Raw genomic sequence first — 17,712 nt, forward strand, 5'->3', positions numbered from 1 at the left:
TAGCTAACTGAGACAACAAGGAAAACGACTTTTCCACTGTCTCACGAGGTTGACCCTGGACAACGAAGCCTGGAAGGAAGGCATCCATGGAGGGGCAGCTGTCTGACGTAGAGCTGTGGAATGGCCCAGCAGTACTGTCTAGTGATTCACACCCTAACAGCTGCGGATTTGTGGTAGGGCACCCCAGGGAACAGAGATGACTCAGGCAATATGCTACATGTTTAGATTTTTCTTTTATGAGGCAGTGGTTTTACAGCCAAACTGTTTGCCTGTCTTAAAAAAAAAAAAAAAAAAAAAAAATGTCCTGTTCTCTGCTCACAGTTCTGGTCTGAAGATGTGAAAGAGGAGGCTTAAAAACCAAACCAAACTCGCTGCCATCAAATCAATTCTGACTCATAGCGACCCCCATTGGGTTTCCAAGGCTGTCAATCTTTATGGAAATAGAGGAGTGGCTGGTGGGTATGAACCCCCGACCTTCTGGTTAGCAGCCAAAATGTCTTATCCACCCACCACCAGAGCTCCTTAAGAGGAGGCTTATGTGGTGTCAAAACCAAAAAAACCAAACTCACTGCCATAAAGTTGGATCCAACTCATAGAGACCCTCCTTGGGTTTCCAGGCAGTATCACTATGGAAGTAGATTGTCCAATGCCTCAAAAATCAGCCAGTGAGAAAAACAATAACACTAGTGACTCAATGTTTTGAACTCTTAATACCAAACCAAACTCACTGCCGTTGAGTCAAATCTGACTCATAGAGACCCCTCCTTGGGTTTCCGAGGCAGAATCATTACAGATGTTTTTTGTTTGTTTTTCACAGTTGCCCTCTAGTCAGTCTCAACTATGGCAACCCTATGCGTCACAGCAGAACTGTGTTCCATAAGGTCTTCAATGGCTGGTTTTTTGGAACCAGGGCACCAGGAAGTAGAGGCACCTCTGGGTGGACTTGAACCCCCAACCTTTAGGTTAGCAGCTGAGTGCATTAACCATGTACACCACCTAAGGTCTGCATCAAGGCCCTAGAGGAAGAGCAGTTTCCTCACTAGGCCTGTGAGTGATGCTGAGAAACACTCGTGGCAACATCAGACTCTCTTGCACTTTTCCTCCTGCCAAAACCTCTGTGCACTGGTGGGCTACAGCTCCTTACGAATACATGATGATCCATGTCCTAACAAATAAACGGGGACAAAACTCTCAGGTGGGGTGAGACTCTCAGGTCTCTGAGCAGGGCTGGAGCTAAACAAGTGAGACACCCCCAGTGGGTGACCCAGACCTTCCTGCCCACATCACTTGAAACATTTCATACAAACTAACCTTTCACCATTTAGGGGAAAAAATAGTAAATCTGCTAAAAACTCCATAATTTCTCCAACGAGGATATTTTTCTCCCCAAACAACTTTCTCCTGATATTTAAACATTCTTGAAATTTCATTTTTGCAAGACAAGTGTTTCCAGCAACTAACCTGAAAATAAAACACATGTGTTATTCACCAGGCATGATAAATGTTGAGTACATTTACCATGCTATGAAAAATAACTCTCATAAATACCTCTTATTATATACAAAAATCTGTCCTGGAAGATACAAAACAGCAGAGCAGTTTCTAGTAAGTGAAATTCAGGAACTTCCAAGTGATTTATAAGATAGCACATACATCTTATAAAGGAGCTAGAGTACTGTTCTCAGCCTTGGCACTATTGACATTTGGGCTGGATGATTCTATATTGTGGGACCTCTGCTGCGTGCTGCAAGATGGTTAGCAGCATCCCTGGTCTCTACCCACTAGCTGCCAGTAGCACCCCCTCCCCCAGTTGTGACAACCAAAAGTGTCTCCAGATATTACCACATGTCCCCTTGGGGCAAAATTGCCTCTGGTTGAGGACACTGAACTAGAGCATGGAATTGCTATAATTCAACATTTTGTAGCCAAATCAGTTTGGTGGAAAATGGATTAGCAGTGTAGGTTAAGTATATACTAATCGTAACAATAAAAGCTAGTATTGGAAAAATATATATATATATATATGTATATATGTATATATATATACACATTTTTTTTTTTTTTTTTCAAAAAGAATACACGCTTACATCAGAACACCTTCGGTGTATTTCATGGTAGCTTGATCTCTTGGGTTGCCGTCCAGGAACCTGGAAAGTTCAGTAGCATATTCCAGAATGTGATTTTCTTTTAAGTACTCCTCAGACCCTGACTTGGTCAGGTTGTTCAGCACTCTGCCTGCGGGGAATCAATTTTGGCAGAGGATGTGATATATAAAGACTTTTTTTCACAAGAGAGTGAAAATGTCAATAGGCAGAGTATTTAATACCATTTCTACATCACTGCCAACAGCCGGACTCTCCTCAATAAGTTACCAACCAACCAAAACTGCATGGGCTGCTTTTCACACAACAAGGTTCCATGTACATAGCAGTTATAGGGCTCTGGAGCCACTTCAAGAGATTGCATTAGAATTCTGAGTCTGTTTTCCAAATTAATGAGTCAGAAATACAGCACGAATATGGATATAATGAAGCCAGTTGTCATGGTGGTAACCAATCCTACTAAAGGCAGCCAGCCCATTTTTGTTGTGATGGAACACAATTAAATGATAGAGCCTTACAAGAAGCAAATGAATATGGCTGTAAGCCCAATTAATTAATAGTGGGTGTACCTAGTTACAAGGAGCTATGGTGGTATACCAAGGTCAACGGTTCAAAGCCACCAGCTGCTCTGTGGGAGGAAAATAAGGTAACCTACCTCCATAAAGAGTTATAGCCTTGGAAACCCAGTGGGGGTTGCTATGAGTCAGAATCAATTTGATGGCAGTGGTTTGTTTTTTTTTTTTTGTTTTTTTTTTAGTTACACACAGCATTGGAAATGTACCCTCTGCAAGAGCCCAACAATTTTGCTCCTTTATTGAGTTACATATTATCTGACAATAACACAGATGCTTGAAAACTAGAAAGTGTTTACTATACATATTTTTTTTTCCAATGAGAAGAAACACACATACACACACACGATGATGTTCCCTAAAGGTGTTATTAGAACATTGGTGGCAGGAAAGATTAGCAGATTTAACTTGCTGTGGAATTCAGTCTTAATTACAAATGGTTACCATTAAATTATCATGAATAATCTCCTTTCATCATCCATCATACCTAATTCATCACCCTGACCTGCCCACCTTTTTCACACACCCCCAAATCTCCCCAGCATCCCCATCCAGAACCTTGTGCCTCACCCCTAGACATCAGGTCGGGATACCCACAAAGTTAGTCTCCCTATAACCACTCTTGGGCATGCACATACACACACACACACACCTGCTGCTGCATAGTTAGTTCCTACTCATGGCTACTCCATGTGTCCACTGTTGTTGTTGTTATGTGCCATTACTCACCATATAATCCTTTCCCTATACAACAGCAACAGTGACCTCAAAACAGTCATCAGATGATGTCATCCCTCCCCCAAAAAAACACCCTGCAATGCCTTCCCCTACTCTTAAAATAAAATCTGTACACCTGCCTGGTCCGAGCCCTGCACTATCAGGGCTCAACTCCTTTCTGCCTTCCCTCACTGAGCCTCTTTGCAACCCCAGGCCATGCCTCCACTACCTCAGGGCTCTGCACAGGCTGTGCTCCCTGCCAGCACTGCTCCTCCCTGCAGCCCTCACTACATGCCCCTTAGGTCTCAGCTGAAGTGTCCCCTCCACAGAGAAGAAGCCTCTTGACCATCCTTTCCCAAGTGGCCCCTGCCTCCCTCTTCTGCTGTTGCTCCATCTCTTGTTTGTCTCTCTCACTGCATTTATAACCTGTGATGATGTCATTTGCTGGCTCACTTGTTTTTTGCACATCCCCTCTAGAGGGCAGAGTTGGTGTTTCTGTCTCATTCCCTGTGCCAGCCCCAGCACAGACCTGGTGCACAATGTTGTTGTTATTATGTGCCATCGAGTTGGACCCATCTTATAGCGACCCCTCCCTGGGTTTCCGAAGCGATATTACTACGGAAGTAGATTGCCCAACCTTCCTTCCGAGGAGTGGATGGTGGGTTTGAACCACCAGCTTTCTGGTTAGCAATCAAGTGCCTTAGGCACTACGCTACTGGTGCACAATAGGCCCTCAATAAACATTTTTCAAATGGGTAAACTCTGATCAGGTGGAATGCTCACTCTCCTCTCTTTATCTGCTTACCTGGGCCCCACGTGACTCTTGCCACTAAATTAGAACCACATGGTGTTCTCATCACACTGAAAAAACTAGTTGTCTGATTCATGGTGACTCCACGTATGTCAGACTAGAACTCCACAGGGTTTCCAAGGGCTGTGATCTTTTGGAAGTAGAGCACCACACCATGTATCTGCAGCATCTCTGAGTAGATTTGAACTGCTAACTTTTTGGTGTATAGCTCAGTACTTACCTGTTTGAGCCACCCAAAGACTCTATTTCCATTATGGCTGCTCCAAATGATGCTGATCTACCTATGAGCATCCCTTTTCATCTGGGCCCCACTCACCTGCTGGCTTGGCCTCCTAAGAGAATCACGGTTGTCTAAGACAAGCCAAGATCTGCCTAACACCTTAAAGCTCTGTACTCTGACAGCCCAGCTGCCTCTGGAGGGCCAGTTCCAGTCCCAGCAGGAGTATTCCTGGTTCCCACCTGGCTTCCCCTGCTCACCAAGGCCCCAGCATGCTGGCACCCAGACCTGCCCCCATTAGGAAAAGAGCTCAGAAGCTAGACTCTATTCCTCAAGGGCTATAGCCTCATAAATGTCAGAGATAGAAGAGATTCCATACAGCAAGGAGATACGAGGACAGGCTTAAGGGTCAGAGAGGCCTCACTGGGACTCCCAGTGCTGAATTTACCAGCTCTGGGAGATGAAATGGTTTAAGTTATTTGATCTCTCTGATATTCAGCTTCCTTGTCTGTGAAACAGAGGTAATAATATATAACATTGTTGTTTCTGTATGCTATCAAGTTGACTCTGATTCATAGCGACCTCCTGTGAAACAGAACAAAACTTTGCCAGGTCCTGTGTCATCCTCACAATAGCAGATATGTTTGAGCCCATTGTTGCAGCCACTGTGTCAACCCATCTCACTGAAGGTCTTCCTCTTTTCCATTGACCCTCTACTTTGCCAACATGTAATACATAAGGCACGAAGCATATTTAGAAAGAAAGAGATAGCAAACAAAATATCTTCTATATAACTCACTGCCATCAGGTCATTTCCAACTCATAGTGACCCCCAATGGGTTTCTGAGGCTGTAAATCTGCTGCAAAAGACCTCTCTCAAGTGCTGAAGAGCAAAGATGTCTCCTTGAAGACTAAGGTGCACCTAACCCAGGCCATGGTATTTTTAATCGCCTCTTAAGCATGTGAGACCTGGACAATGAATAAGGAAGACTGGAGAAGAGTTGATGCTTTTGAGTTGTGGTGTTGGAGAAGAATACTGAGAGCACCATGGACTGATAAAAGAATGAACAAATCTGTCCTGGAAGAAGTGCAGCCAGAATGCTCCTTGGAAACGAGAATAGCCAAACTTCATCTCACCTACTTTGGCCATGTTGTCAGAAGGAACCACTCCCTGGAGAAGTATATCATGCTGGGTAAAGTGGAGGGTCAATGAAAAAGGGGAAGGCCCTCAACAAGACGGATTGACACAGTGGCTACAACGATGGGCTCAGGTACAGCAGGGATGATGAGGCTGGCACAGGACCGGGCAGTGTTTCGTTCTGTTATACATACATAGGGTCACTATGAGTCAGAGAGGACTCAATGGCACCTAACAACAACAACAACAAATCTTTACAAAAATAGATCACCCAGTCTTCCTTCCACAGAGCTGCTGGTAGGTTTGAAACACTGAACTTCCAGTTAGCAGTTAAGTCCCTGATCCACTACACCACCAGAGCTCCTTATCTTATATAGTAAACAGTCAAAAAAAAAAAGTTAACTATTACTATAAAAGTGAATTCAAGTCCCTCATTCTATAGATGAAGACCTCACGCATATGGAGAGAGTGAGTGGCTTTCCCAAGGTGACTTTTGATCTTAAGCTGTGGCAGTAGACTGCAAAAATGGCTAAAATTTTCCATGTCCCCCTGTACTCAGTCCCCTTTTCAATGAAACTCTTCCCACAAAGAGGTGGAGTCTCTTTCTTCACTACTTAAATGAAGCCCTGTGACTTGCTCTGATCAACTGAATATAGCAAAACAGGGCATTGGGCCAGTTCCAAACCCAGACCTGGACTTCTCCTTCTCTCCTGGAATCCTGGGCTAAACTCTTAGAGGATAAGTGATATGTGGCCCATCCAGACAACCACCAGACACGTAAATGAGGCCTCTTAGACCAGCCAGCTCCATCAGTCCTGCCACCTGGCCTCAGTCGCTTGATAAACACAGACCAAATTTGCTGAGCCCAGACCAGTAGAATCTCTCACTGACCCACAGACTTATTATTATTATAGGCAATATAAATGGTTGTCTTAAGCCACAAAGTTATGGGGTGGTTTGTTATGCAGCAAAAACTAACTGATACATCCATTTACATATAAAATAAGGCTAGAGTCCTTCAGTTTAATCTGACTGCAAATCCGTAAGTCAAAAATCCCTAATACCTTAATTAAATAAACACTAAATTAGTAGTACCACAAATACCCCTACTATCAAATACTGGAGAATAAAACAGTATCATTAATGTCAATGTTAATCATAAATAACAACTACCACTAATGAGTAAGCACATGGCAGGCACTGCTCTGTGTGCTTCAGTCTCATACGAGTACTTCCAGTACTCACAGAATGTGTGCAGATGCTATTTCTCTCCCTGCTTTACAAGTAAGAAAACTGGGACCCAGAATGGGGGTCTAAAGGCACAGAGCTAGTAAGTGGAGAAAGGGGATTTGAACCCAGAAAAAATGGCTTCAGAATCGAGCTCTGAATGGATGTACTCTTACTGCTTGGAGCTTCCTCTCCTGACGTGTGTCATCACAGCCTTGGGCATTCCAAAAGAGTCCTCTGTCAGAACTAAGAGTGCTTTATGGTCAAGCCTCACATAACCACCAACCCTCAAAAAAAAAAAAATCAAGCAAATATGACCCCTGCTGGTGGGAATGCAAAATGGTAAAACTGCTGTGGAGATAGGCAGTTCCTCAAAAAGTTAAACAGAGAAGTACCATATGACCCAGCAATCCTAATCCTAGTATACACCTAAAAGTGTTGAAAGCAGGAACACAAACAGAAACCTGTACACTGATGTTCACTGCAGCACTTTTCACAATGGCCAAAAGGTGGAAACAATCTAAATGTCCATCAACAGATGAATGGATAAACAAAATGAGGTTCATACATACAATGGAATATTATTCAGCCATAAAGAGAAATGAAGTCCTGATGCATGCCACATATAGATGAACTTTGAGAACATTCGCTGAATGAAATAAGTCAGTCAGAAAAAGATACATACTGTATCCACTTATATGATATAAGCAACTGTATAGAGACCAAAGCTGATTAGTGGTTACCAGCCAGGAGAAGAGGGAGGGGGAAAGAGGGAGTCAGTGCTTAAGGGGCACTGAGTTTCTGTCAACAATGGTGAAATACTTTGGAAAAGATAGTGGTATTCATTGCACAACATGATGAATGCAATCATGTCATTGAGTTATATGTAGAAAAATGGATAAGTTGGCAAGTATTTCCCTACATATATTTTTACTACAATAAAATAAAAAAGAAAATCAAGCACACACATCCACTTCCGTTTCTAACCAGAAGGTCAGCGGTTCAAACCCACCAGCTGCTCCTCAGGAGGAAGATGAGGCAATCTATTTCCATAAAGATTTATAGCCTTGGAAACCCAAAGGGGATTGCCATGAGTTGGAATCAACTTGATGGCAGTGGGTTTTAGTGGATGGGATTGGCATAGCCCGGAGGAGTCGGACTCCATAAAACACAAGACATTACTTTTTTTTAGCACGTTTCCACCATACCTTGTTGTTTCACCAAGTTTTGGTTGTTTTTTAAGTCGTTGGACGAAAAGCACATCAAGTTTGACCATGCTTTCTGGAAATACTGGAACCCTTCGAGAGTCAATCCTATTTCAAGATACAGCTCTCCAACAGCATTCTGTACCGTGGAAAGCATTTCTGTCAGGGACTGACTCTACAGAACATAAAGGAAGTCACTCATGAGGAAACACAGCACTAGGACATGCACATCTACTAAACACCCACCTACAACGGGTCATTTCACCATGAACTTGTAAAAGATTATATGCTTTACATTGTTTGTTGGGGAATTTCAGCTATTTATAAAATAATGGCTGTAGTGAAATAACTAGAGTAAAATGCTTATTGGGAAGTGTTCCGAATAAATTTTGGAAAATGTTTTTACCAGTTGTTAACTAATAATAATAATAAATTTTGAAAAAAAATAACAACATGATAATGTCTTGCATATGTTGAAGGTCCCAGAGGTGATGGAACCCAGAACTCTGATGAGTGGCTGAAATTCTTCCCATGTGATCCTTGACTTTGTATGTGACAAAACATCTGCTAACTTCACATTCAAACAGTTTTGCTTAGAAACTTGGATTTAAATTCCCTTTACTCACCCAGAATACTTATTTCAGAAGTACTCATACTTCATTACCTTAAATTACTTGTCTATCTGAACCATACTGATGTATAAGAATATATTGGTTGGATATAATCTTTTGAAATCCAATGGAAGAAACAAGAGTGAACAAGTTACCTTACTGAAGATAATCTCCTTTCAGAAAAGTTAATATTATATCATTATATTATTGTTAACAATGACTATATTTGGTAACTAATTATATGTATGTGTGTGTGTGTGTGTAATATATTTGGTAACTAATGGACAGCATTGTCATCATCACTAGTTACATAATATTTTATGCTATGCGCTCTGGTGGCATAGTGGGTAAGATATTTGGCTGCTAACCAGAAGGTTAATGGTTCAAACCCACCAGCTGTCCCATGGGAGGACAATAAGGCAACCTACTTCTATAAATATTTACAGCCTTGGAAACACAATGGGGATCGCTATGAGTTAGAATCAATTCAACGGCATTGGGTGGGTTTATGCTATACATAAGGTTAGCTCAGAAAAAGGACAGACTGACCCTGGCTCCCTGATAGGAATTTAAAGACTTTGAGTCTTTCTGTTCTCCTCCACCCACTGAAATACTCTTCCACCTCAAATTGACCATCTGTGACTTGAGCCAGAATTGGTCAATGATATCCTACAGACAGGTGACATCTACTCTTGAGATATTCATCTCCTCAGCCCTGGAGACAGCCAGCAGCGGTTTGAATTCCTAAGCCTGAGTTATTCATCCCCCAAGTGTCTCTGCAAACGTGCCCTGCTCTCAGCAGCTATTCCAGATCTCTTCCTGCTCTACTTCAAAGATGACCTCCATTTTGACTTTACTGAGATCAAAATCTACTCTCAAAGATTGCCCTTAAATATTGGTTAGGATTATGATTGGCTGCAAGTAACAGAAGACACAAATTAACAGTGGTTTAATTTCTCTTTCAAGGAGCTCTGGTGGCATAGTCGTTAAAGCATTTGGTGCTAACCAGTAGGTGAGTGGTTCTAACCCACCAACCACTCCACGGGAGAGAGATGAGGCAGTCTGTTCCCGTAAAGATTTACAGCCTTAGAAACCCTCTGGGTAGTTTAACTCTGTCCTATTTGGTCTCTATGAGTCGGAATCAACTTGATAGCAGTTGGTTAATTTCTCTCTCATGCAAAAATCCAGAAGTGGGTGACCCAAGGCTGTAGACAGTCCACAGTGTCAGAGACATTGAATCTTACTTCTCTGCCTCGTCTGACCTCCATTCCCAAGGACACCTTGTGGTTTACATGGCTGTTCCATCTCCAGCGGTCATATTCCCAATCCAGTCAGTAGAATGGAGGAAAGGGAGAAGAAGGGCACAAGCTTCACTTCATTGACCTTCTCTGACATTATCCACATCACTTACGTTTACATCCCATTGGCCCAAACTACTGAGGCATATACTCATATCTAGCTTCACTGTAGGCTGAGAAATGAAGTCTTCACTTATTAGTAAAAATTAGGGTGGGAGGAGGAACATTCCTTACTATAAATGAAAAGGAGAATAAATACTGAGAAGTTAGCAGTCTCTCCTATATCTCATTTACCTACTTTCTTTAAATTTCAAATTAGCAGTGTTTTCACCTATTTTATTCCCTCCTGCCTATCCCAGGAGAAGGAATGCCTAACCTCCTCCACATCTGCCCCTGAGCATCAAAGTCATGCCCTCTTGCCCCCTCTGAAAGTCCCCTCCAGCATCTCCAATCTCCCCTTCTCCCTAGTTCCTTTTCTGCTCCACACAAACATGCAAATCCTGGATCAAGCTTGACCTGAACCTGATGTTTCCCTGACTTTTCATCTTTCTCCTTTAATTGACAAACCTGTCAAACAAGCATCAGTGTGTGCTGCTTCTCTGCTTCATAATGACACCAAATAAAAAACTAAACCAGTCAATTCCAACTGATGGTGATCCATGTCTGCAGAGTAGAACTGTGCTCCATAGGCTATGTGCTTCAATGGCTATGATCTTGAGGAAGTAGTTGTCAGGCCTTTCTTCCTGACCCCAGCCTCTGCATGAGTTTGAATTGCCAACCGTAAGGTTTGTAGTCAACTGCTTAACCATTTGTGTCACCCAGGGACTCTGTATCCTCACACACTCACCTCTCAAAGCCCAGCAAATTGATTCCTCCCTGCCCCTCTTAAACAATCTCACGATTATCACTGACCCCACTCACCAGCCCCGGGAACCTTTATTCAGCCCTCCTTTGTCTGGATGTTTAAGGAGCCTTGGAAGCATCTCTAAGAAACATTTGACTTCCAAGCACTCTCTCCTTGATTCTGAGGAAACTGTGATATCCTGATGCTCTTCCATTCTCTCCCTCCTTCATCACAAATTCTTCTTTCCCTTTTCTTCATCGAAATATAAGTCATTCCCCAGTAACCAGTTCCTATGGTCATTCACCACCACTCATCTGTCAGTTTGTCGTACTGTGGTGACTTGCATGTTGCTGTGAGGCTAGAGGCTATGTCACTGGTATTTAAAATACCAGCAGGGTCACTCACGGTGGACAGGTTTTAGCAGAGCTTCCAGATTAGAGAGACTCAGAAGAAGGAAGGGTCCATCTACTTCTCAAAGAATGGGGCAGTGAAAATCTTATAAATAGCAGTGAAACAGTGTATATTACTGGAAAACTTTATGAATAGCCCTGAAATATTGTTCGACATAGTGCCAGAAGATGAGCCCCTGAGGTCTCAAGGCACTCAAAATATGGCTGGGGAAGAACTGCCTCCTCAGAGTAGAGTCATCCTTAATGATGTAGATGGAGTGAAGTTTTGGGGACCTCCATTTGCTGGTGTGGCATGATTCAAAATGGAAAGAAACAGCTGTCAACGTTTATTAATAATCAGAACATGGAATGTATGAAGTATGAATCTAGGAAAACTGGAAGCTGACAAAAATGAAATGGAACACATGAATATCAATATCCTAGGCATTAGTGAGCTGAAATGGACTGGTTTTGGCCATTTTGAATCAGACAACCATATGACCTACTATATGACAAATTGAAGAGGAATGGCGTGGCATTCATCATCACAAAGATTGTTTCAAGATCTATCCTGAAGTACAAGGCTGTCAGCAATAGGATAATATCCATATGCCTATAACAAAGACCAGTTAATACTACTATTATTCAAATTTACACAACCACCACCAAAGCCAAAGATGAGGAAATTGAAGATTTTTACCAACTTTTGCAGTTTGAAATTGACCAAACATGCAATCAAGATGTGTTGATTATCACTCGTGATTGGAATGTAAAAGTTGGAAACAAAGAAGGAAAAGTAGTTGGAAAAGATGGCCTTGGTGATAGAAATGACGCTGGACATCTCATGATAGAGTTTTACAAGACCAATGACTTATTCATTGCAAATACCTTTTCAACAACATAGACAGTGGCTATACACATGGACCAGATGGAGCACACAGAAATCACATTGACCGCATCTGTGGAAAGAGAAAATGGAGAAGCTCAATATCTTCAGCCAAAGCAAGGCCAGGAGCTGACTGTGGAACGGACCATCAACTGCTCATATGCAAGTTGAAGCTGAGGACGATTAAATAAGCCCACGAGAGCCAAAATATTACCTTGATTATATCAACTTAGAGACCATCTAAAGAATAGCTTTTATGCGTTGAACACCAATGAGCAAACAACAGAGGAATTGTGGGATAACATCAAGAACATCATCAAAGAAGAAAGCAAAATGTCATTTAAAAAGACAGGAAAGGAAGAAAAGACCAAAATGAATGTCAGAAGAGGCTCTGAAACTCACCCTTGAACATAGAGTAGCTAAAAAAAAAAAAAATGGAAGAAATGACAAGATAAAAGAGTTGAACAGAAGATTTCAAAGAGCAACTTGAGAAAACAAAGTCAATTATTATAATGAAATGTCCAAAGACCTGGAGTTAAAAAGCCAAAAGGGGAGAACATGCTTGGCATTTCTCAAGCTGAAAAAACTGAAGAAAAAATTCAAGCCTTGAGTTGCAATACTAAAATATTCTATGGGCAAAATACTGAATGATGCAAGGAACATCAAAAGAAGATGGAAATAATACACAGAATCATCATACCAAAAAGAATTAGTTGATGTTCATTCATTTCAGGAGGTGGCATATGATCAAGAACCAATGGTACTGAAAGAAGAAGTTGAACTGCACTGAAGGAATTGGCAAAGAACAAGTCTCCAGGAATTGATGGAATACCCATTGAGATGTTTCAATAAATACTGCACTGGAGGCACTTACTCATCTATGCCAGGAAATTTGGAAGACAGCTACCTAGCCAACTGACTGAAAGAGATCCATATTTGTACCCATTCCAAAGAAAGGTAATCCCACAAAATGTGGGACTTATTGAACAATATCATTAACATAATGCAAAAATGGCTACAACAGTATATTGATAAAGAACTGCCAGAAATGCAAGCTGAATTCAGAAGAGGCCGTGGAATGAGGGATATAATTGCTGATGTCAGATAAATATTGGCTCACAGCAAAGAATACCAGAAAGATGTTTATTTGTTTTATTGACTATGCAAAAGCATTCAATTGTGTGGACCATAACAAATTATGGATAACATTGGGAAGAATGGGAATTCCAGAACACTTGATTGTGCTCATCAGGAACCTGTACATAGCCCAGGAGGCTGTAGTTCAAACAGAACAATGGGATACTGCATGGTTTTAAATCAGGAAGGAAGTGCATCAGGGTTGTATCCTTTCACCATACTTATTTGGTTTGTATGCTGAGCAAATAATCTGAGAAACTGGACTAAATGAAGAAGAATGTGGCATCAGGATTGAAGATTCATTAACAACCTGCAATACACAGATGACACAACCTTGCTTGCTGAAAGTGAAGATAACTTGAAGCACTTACTGATGAACATTAAAGACTGTACTTTGCAGTATGGAATTACACCTCAACATAAAACAAATATCCTCACAACTGGACCAATAAGCAACATCATAATAAATGGAGAAAAGATTGAAGTTGTCAAGGATTTCATATGACTTGTTTCCACGATCAACACCAATGGAAGCAGCAGTCAAGACATCAGATGACACATCAGACTGGGCAAATCTGCTGCAAAAGACCTCTTTTAAGTGCTGAAGAGCAAAGATGTCTCCTTGAAGACTAAGGTGCACCTAACCCAAGCCATGGTATTTTCAGTCACCTCATATACACGTGAGAGCTAGACAATGGATAAGGAAGATGAAAGAAGAGTTGATGCTTTTGAGTTGTGGTGTTGGTGAAGAATACTGAAGGTACCATGGACTGCCAGAGGAATGAACAAATCTATCCTGGAAGAAGTGCAACCAGAATACTCCTTGGAAGCAAGAATGACCAAACTTCGTCTCACCACTTTGGCCATGATGTCAGAAGGAACCATTCCCCAGAGAAGGATATCATGTTTGGTAAAGTGGAGGGTCAAGGAAAAGGGGGAAGGTCCTCAATAAATGGATTGACACAGTGGCTGCAACGATGGGCTCAGGTACAGCAAGGATTGTGAGGCTGGCACAGGACCAGGCAGTGTTTCATTCTGTCATACATAGGGTCACTATGAGTTAGAGCTAAGTTGATGGCACCTAACAACAACAACAATATGATCTTTCAGAGACCTTGCTTCCTCTTGTGGCTTCAGCATTCATGTATATGTAGACATCTCCCCAATCCCTCTCCAGATTTTTAATCCCACTTTTAATGGGATACTTGTATATTTTTCCTGCATCACACTCAAAATATTTAAAACTCACCATGTTCCTCCCCAAATACAACTTCCAGTTTGACTTTACTCACTTGTATGAGCCAGACTCAAGATCTTGGGGTTTCTTTGATTCTTGCCTGTGTTGCACCCACATTTCCAGTTAGTCTCAGAATGGGGTAGAAGCACTTGACACAGCATCAAGGCCACAGTGATCCTTCCACCTTTAAATCCCGCTGCCCACATGGCTGGTAATACAAATCAGCATGCAAAGCATGGTAGTCCACTGTCCACTTTCTCTTTATGAATACATGTCTTTGATTCCCCTCCTCCTATCCCAGAGTATCTACTCCTTGAGGGCAGAGACTCCACAGTCCACACATTGAGCTTTATGCTTTGAGGGCATTCAATAAATGTTTGTTGATAGTCATAGCGATTATAAAACACAAACACAGTTTCTTTCTTAGGTCATGGTCTACACTTACCACGACCTAATGATCACTGACTAAGCTAAGCACCTGCCTTGCCTGACCTCGCTGGATACCCACAGCAATCCTAGGAAGTAGGGGACTAAAACCCTTTGCCTTCCCCTAGATTCTGACTCATAGCAACCCACTGTGTTACTGAGTAGAACTGGGTTCCACAGGGTTTTCTTGATTGTAATCTTAATGGGAACAGATCACTAACCTTTCTTCTATAGTGCTGCTAGGTAAGGTCAAATGACCAGCCTTTAGGTCAGCAGCTGAACATCAACTGCTTGTGCCACCCAGGGACCTTAAGTAGGGACTATTACTCCTATAAGAGCTCTGGTGGCATAATGGTTAAAACCTTCAGGTGCTAACCTAAAGGTCAGCAGTTTGAACCCACCAGCTGCTCTGTGGAAGAAAGATGAGGCAGTCTGCTTCCATAAAGATTGACAGCTTTGGAATCCTTACAGAGCAGTTCTATTCTATCCTTTAGGGTCACTATGAGTCAGAATCGACTCAAGGGCAATGGGTTTGGTTTTTGGTTCATTACCCCCATATTACAGATGGGAAAACTGAGGCTCAATGAGGTTAAATAAATCACCCAAGCTCACATGGCTAGGAAATGGGAGAGCCAGGGAGTCCAACTGAGATGTGTCTGCCTACAAAGCATTCCTCTTTGTCATTCCCTAACAAGGTAGCCTCTCTCTGCTGCACAAACAGCAGAGGCTCCTTCACAAGCATGTCCTTTGGTTTTCCTGCTGCGTGGTGTACCATTGGTGAAGTAGCGGGGGAAAAGTAATGACACCCATGTCCTTAACAAACACCATTTAAAACAAGTTTCTCAACCCTAGTACTATTGACATTTCAGGCCAGATAACTCTTGTGCTGGAGGAGCTGTCCTGTGCTGCGTAGGATTTTTAGTAACGTCCCTGTCCTCTCCCTGCAAAGGCCAGTACCATACTGTCCCCAGTTGTGACAATCAAACATGTCTCTAGATATTGCCAAATATTCCATGAGGGGCAGTGGTGCTCCCAGTTAAAAAACCACTGCATTAACTTAAACTACCTTATCTGAAGAAATAGTACACACATATATATCAGAAATAATAAAAGCTTTTCCTTCAAGAATGTTAGGCACGTATTTAAAAAATGTTATTGCCCAAAATAGTTTTAGAATTTATTTTTTGGAAATGCCGTCAGAGCTTAAAGAAAATTCCTTTAATAGTCTCCATGGTGGCTAGTCCCATAGAACTGTTGCAAACATATTTTGAGAATAGAATCATAAGAGTACATAATGCCTCTAGAAGGAGCACTCTGAAGGAGGAAATTCTCTTTGAATGTCTAAGCTTTGGAAGGCCTCCTACGAAGCCGGCCTGGCCCCTCACTACCGACAACACCACAAGTATTTCTCAGGTATTGTTTCCTCACTAGGGTGCTGTAGCTGCTGAGTTCCAGGTAGGCTGAGAGCTCCATGAGGGCAGAAACTGTGTGTCTGCCTCCTAGCTGCTCTCACCCCAACTCCTAGCACAGTGCTCAGCCTAGGTGTGGCCCTCAATGAGCGTCAGCTGAGTGAATGACTAAAACCAGGACTCAATAATTACCTAAATAATTGATGCTTTCCAGGTAGCTACATGCCAGTGATAGAAATGTGGAGCTTAGGAAAAAAACATTTGGTAGGGGAGATTTCACAATCACAGTAGGATACAGAGAATCCGAGTCTACTAATTCTACTCTCTGAAAGACCAAAAGAGTGCTCCACCCCAAACTAAACCACACTGCTGTTGAGTGGATTCTGAGTCATAGCAACCCTGTAGGACAGAGTAGAACTGCCCCTTGGGTTTCCAAGGCTGTAATCTTTAGGCAGACTACCAATCTTTCTCCCAATAGGACAGAACAGAACTGCTCCATAGGGTTCCCAAGACTATAAATCTTTATGGAATCAGACTGCCTCATCTTCAGTGGAGTGCCTGGTGGGGCTACAGCTCCTCAATCCAAAGACAGTAGTAACAATATGGTTACTAGTACTTAAGATCTTACTAGAAAGACAGACCTGGTGATCCACTTCCAAAAATTAGCCAGTGAACAACCTGTTTCCCAACTGAATACTGTCCAATATTGTGTTGGAAGACGACCTCCCCAGGTTGGAAGGCACTCAAAATACACAGTGGCTGCAACAGTGGACACAAACATATCAATGATCATGGAGATGGCGCAGGACTGGGCAACGTTCTGTTCTGCTGAACTTGACTCGATAGCAACAGTAGCAACAACTTAAGATTCGCTGTGTGCCAGACATTGTGTGAAGTGCTTTACGCACTTTTTTACTTGAACCTGTCAACAACCCCATGAGACAGCTGTCAGAGTCCTTAAAAATGAGAACTCACTGGGTCAGAGGTTAAAATCTTTGCCAATATCACACAAGTAGTGAGTGGCAAAGCTGGATTTAAATCCTGGCCTGTATGAAAACAGCCCATACAATGTTTACTGTCTGTGTTACCTTCTAACAGCACAATGGTATTTCAAATGCAAATTGGGTCATTGATTCATTTTCCTATTTATGAAGTACCTACAGGTTTTAATATGCTGTAGAGGATACAAAAATTGGTAAATAAGGATGCTTTCCAGCATAAAGGTACTTGCTATGTTGATTTTTATAAATCTCTTTAGATAGAATTTCTTCTATAAAGATGTGTGTTGATGGGGATGAGGGTAGTGTTGTATGAAAATTTGAAGGTCTTATAAAATAAAAAAGCTTTGGCTTTGTTTTGGGTTATACCCACCCTTGGTCAACAAACTCTACTGAAATCAGTGAAAATTTATATATATATATATATATACATATATATATATATATATATATATATGTACCCACCAGCCACTCCTCGGAAGGAAGGT

General features: G+C 41.9%; 1 protein-coding gene across 1 annotated transcript in view; it reads right to left on the reverse strand.

Annotated features, from left to right (window-relative positions):
* LOC103206886 (putative tetratricopeptide repeat protein 41) overlaps positions 1-17,712 on the reverse strand; it is a 123,271-nt gene that overhangs the window by 46,669 nt on the left and 58,890 nt on the right. Inside the window, 3 exon segments of the mRNA XM_007952403.1 lie at positions 1,312-1,461; positions 2,088-2,235; positions 7,993-8,164. Of these exon segments, the coding sequence (XP_007950594.1) occupies positions 1,312-1,461; positions 2,088-2,235; positions 7,993-8,164 (470 nt within the window).

This window comes from Orycteropus afer, unplaced genomic scaffold, assembly GCF_000298275.1.
Source record: "Orycteropus afer afer isolate SDZICR_OR568_19922 unplaced genomic scaffold, OryAfe1.0 scaffold00334, whole genome shotgun sequence".
Classification (NCBI taxonomy): Eukaryota; Metazoa; Chordata; class Mammalia; order Tubulidentata; family Orycteropodidae; genus Orycteropus; species Orycteropus afer.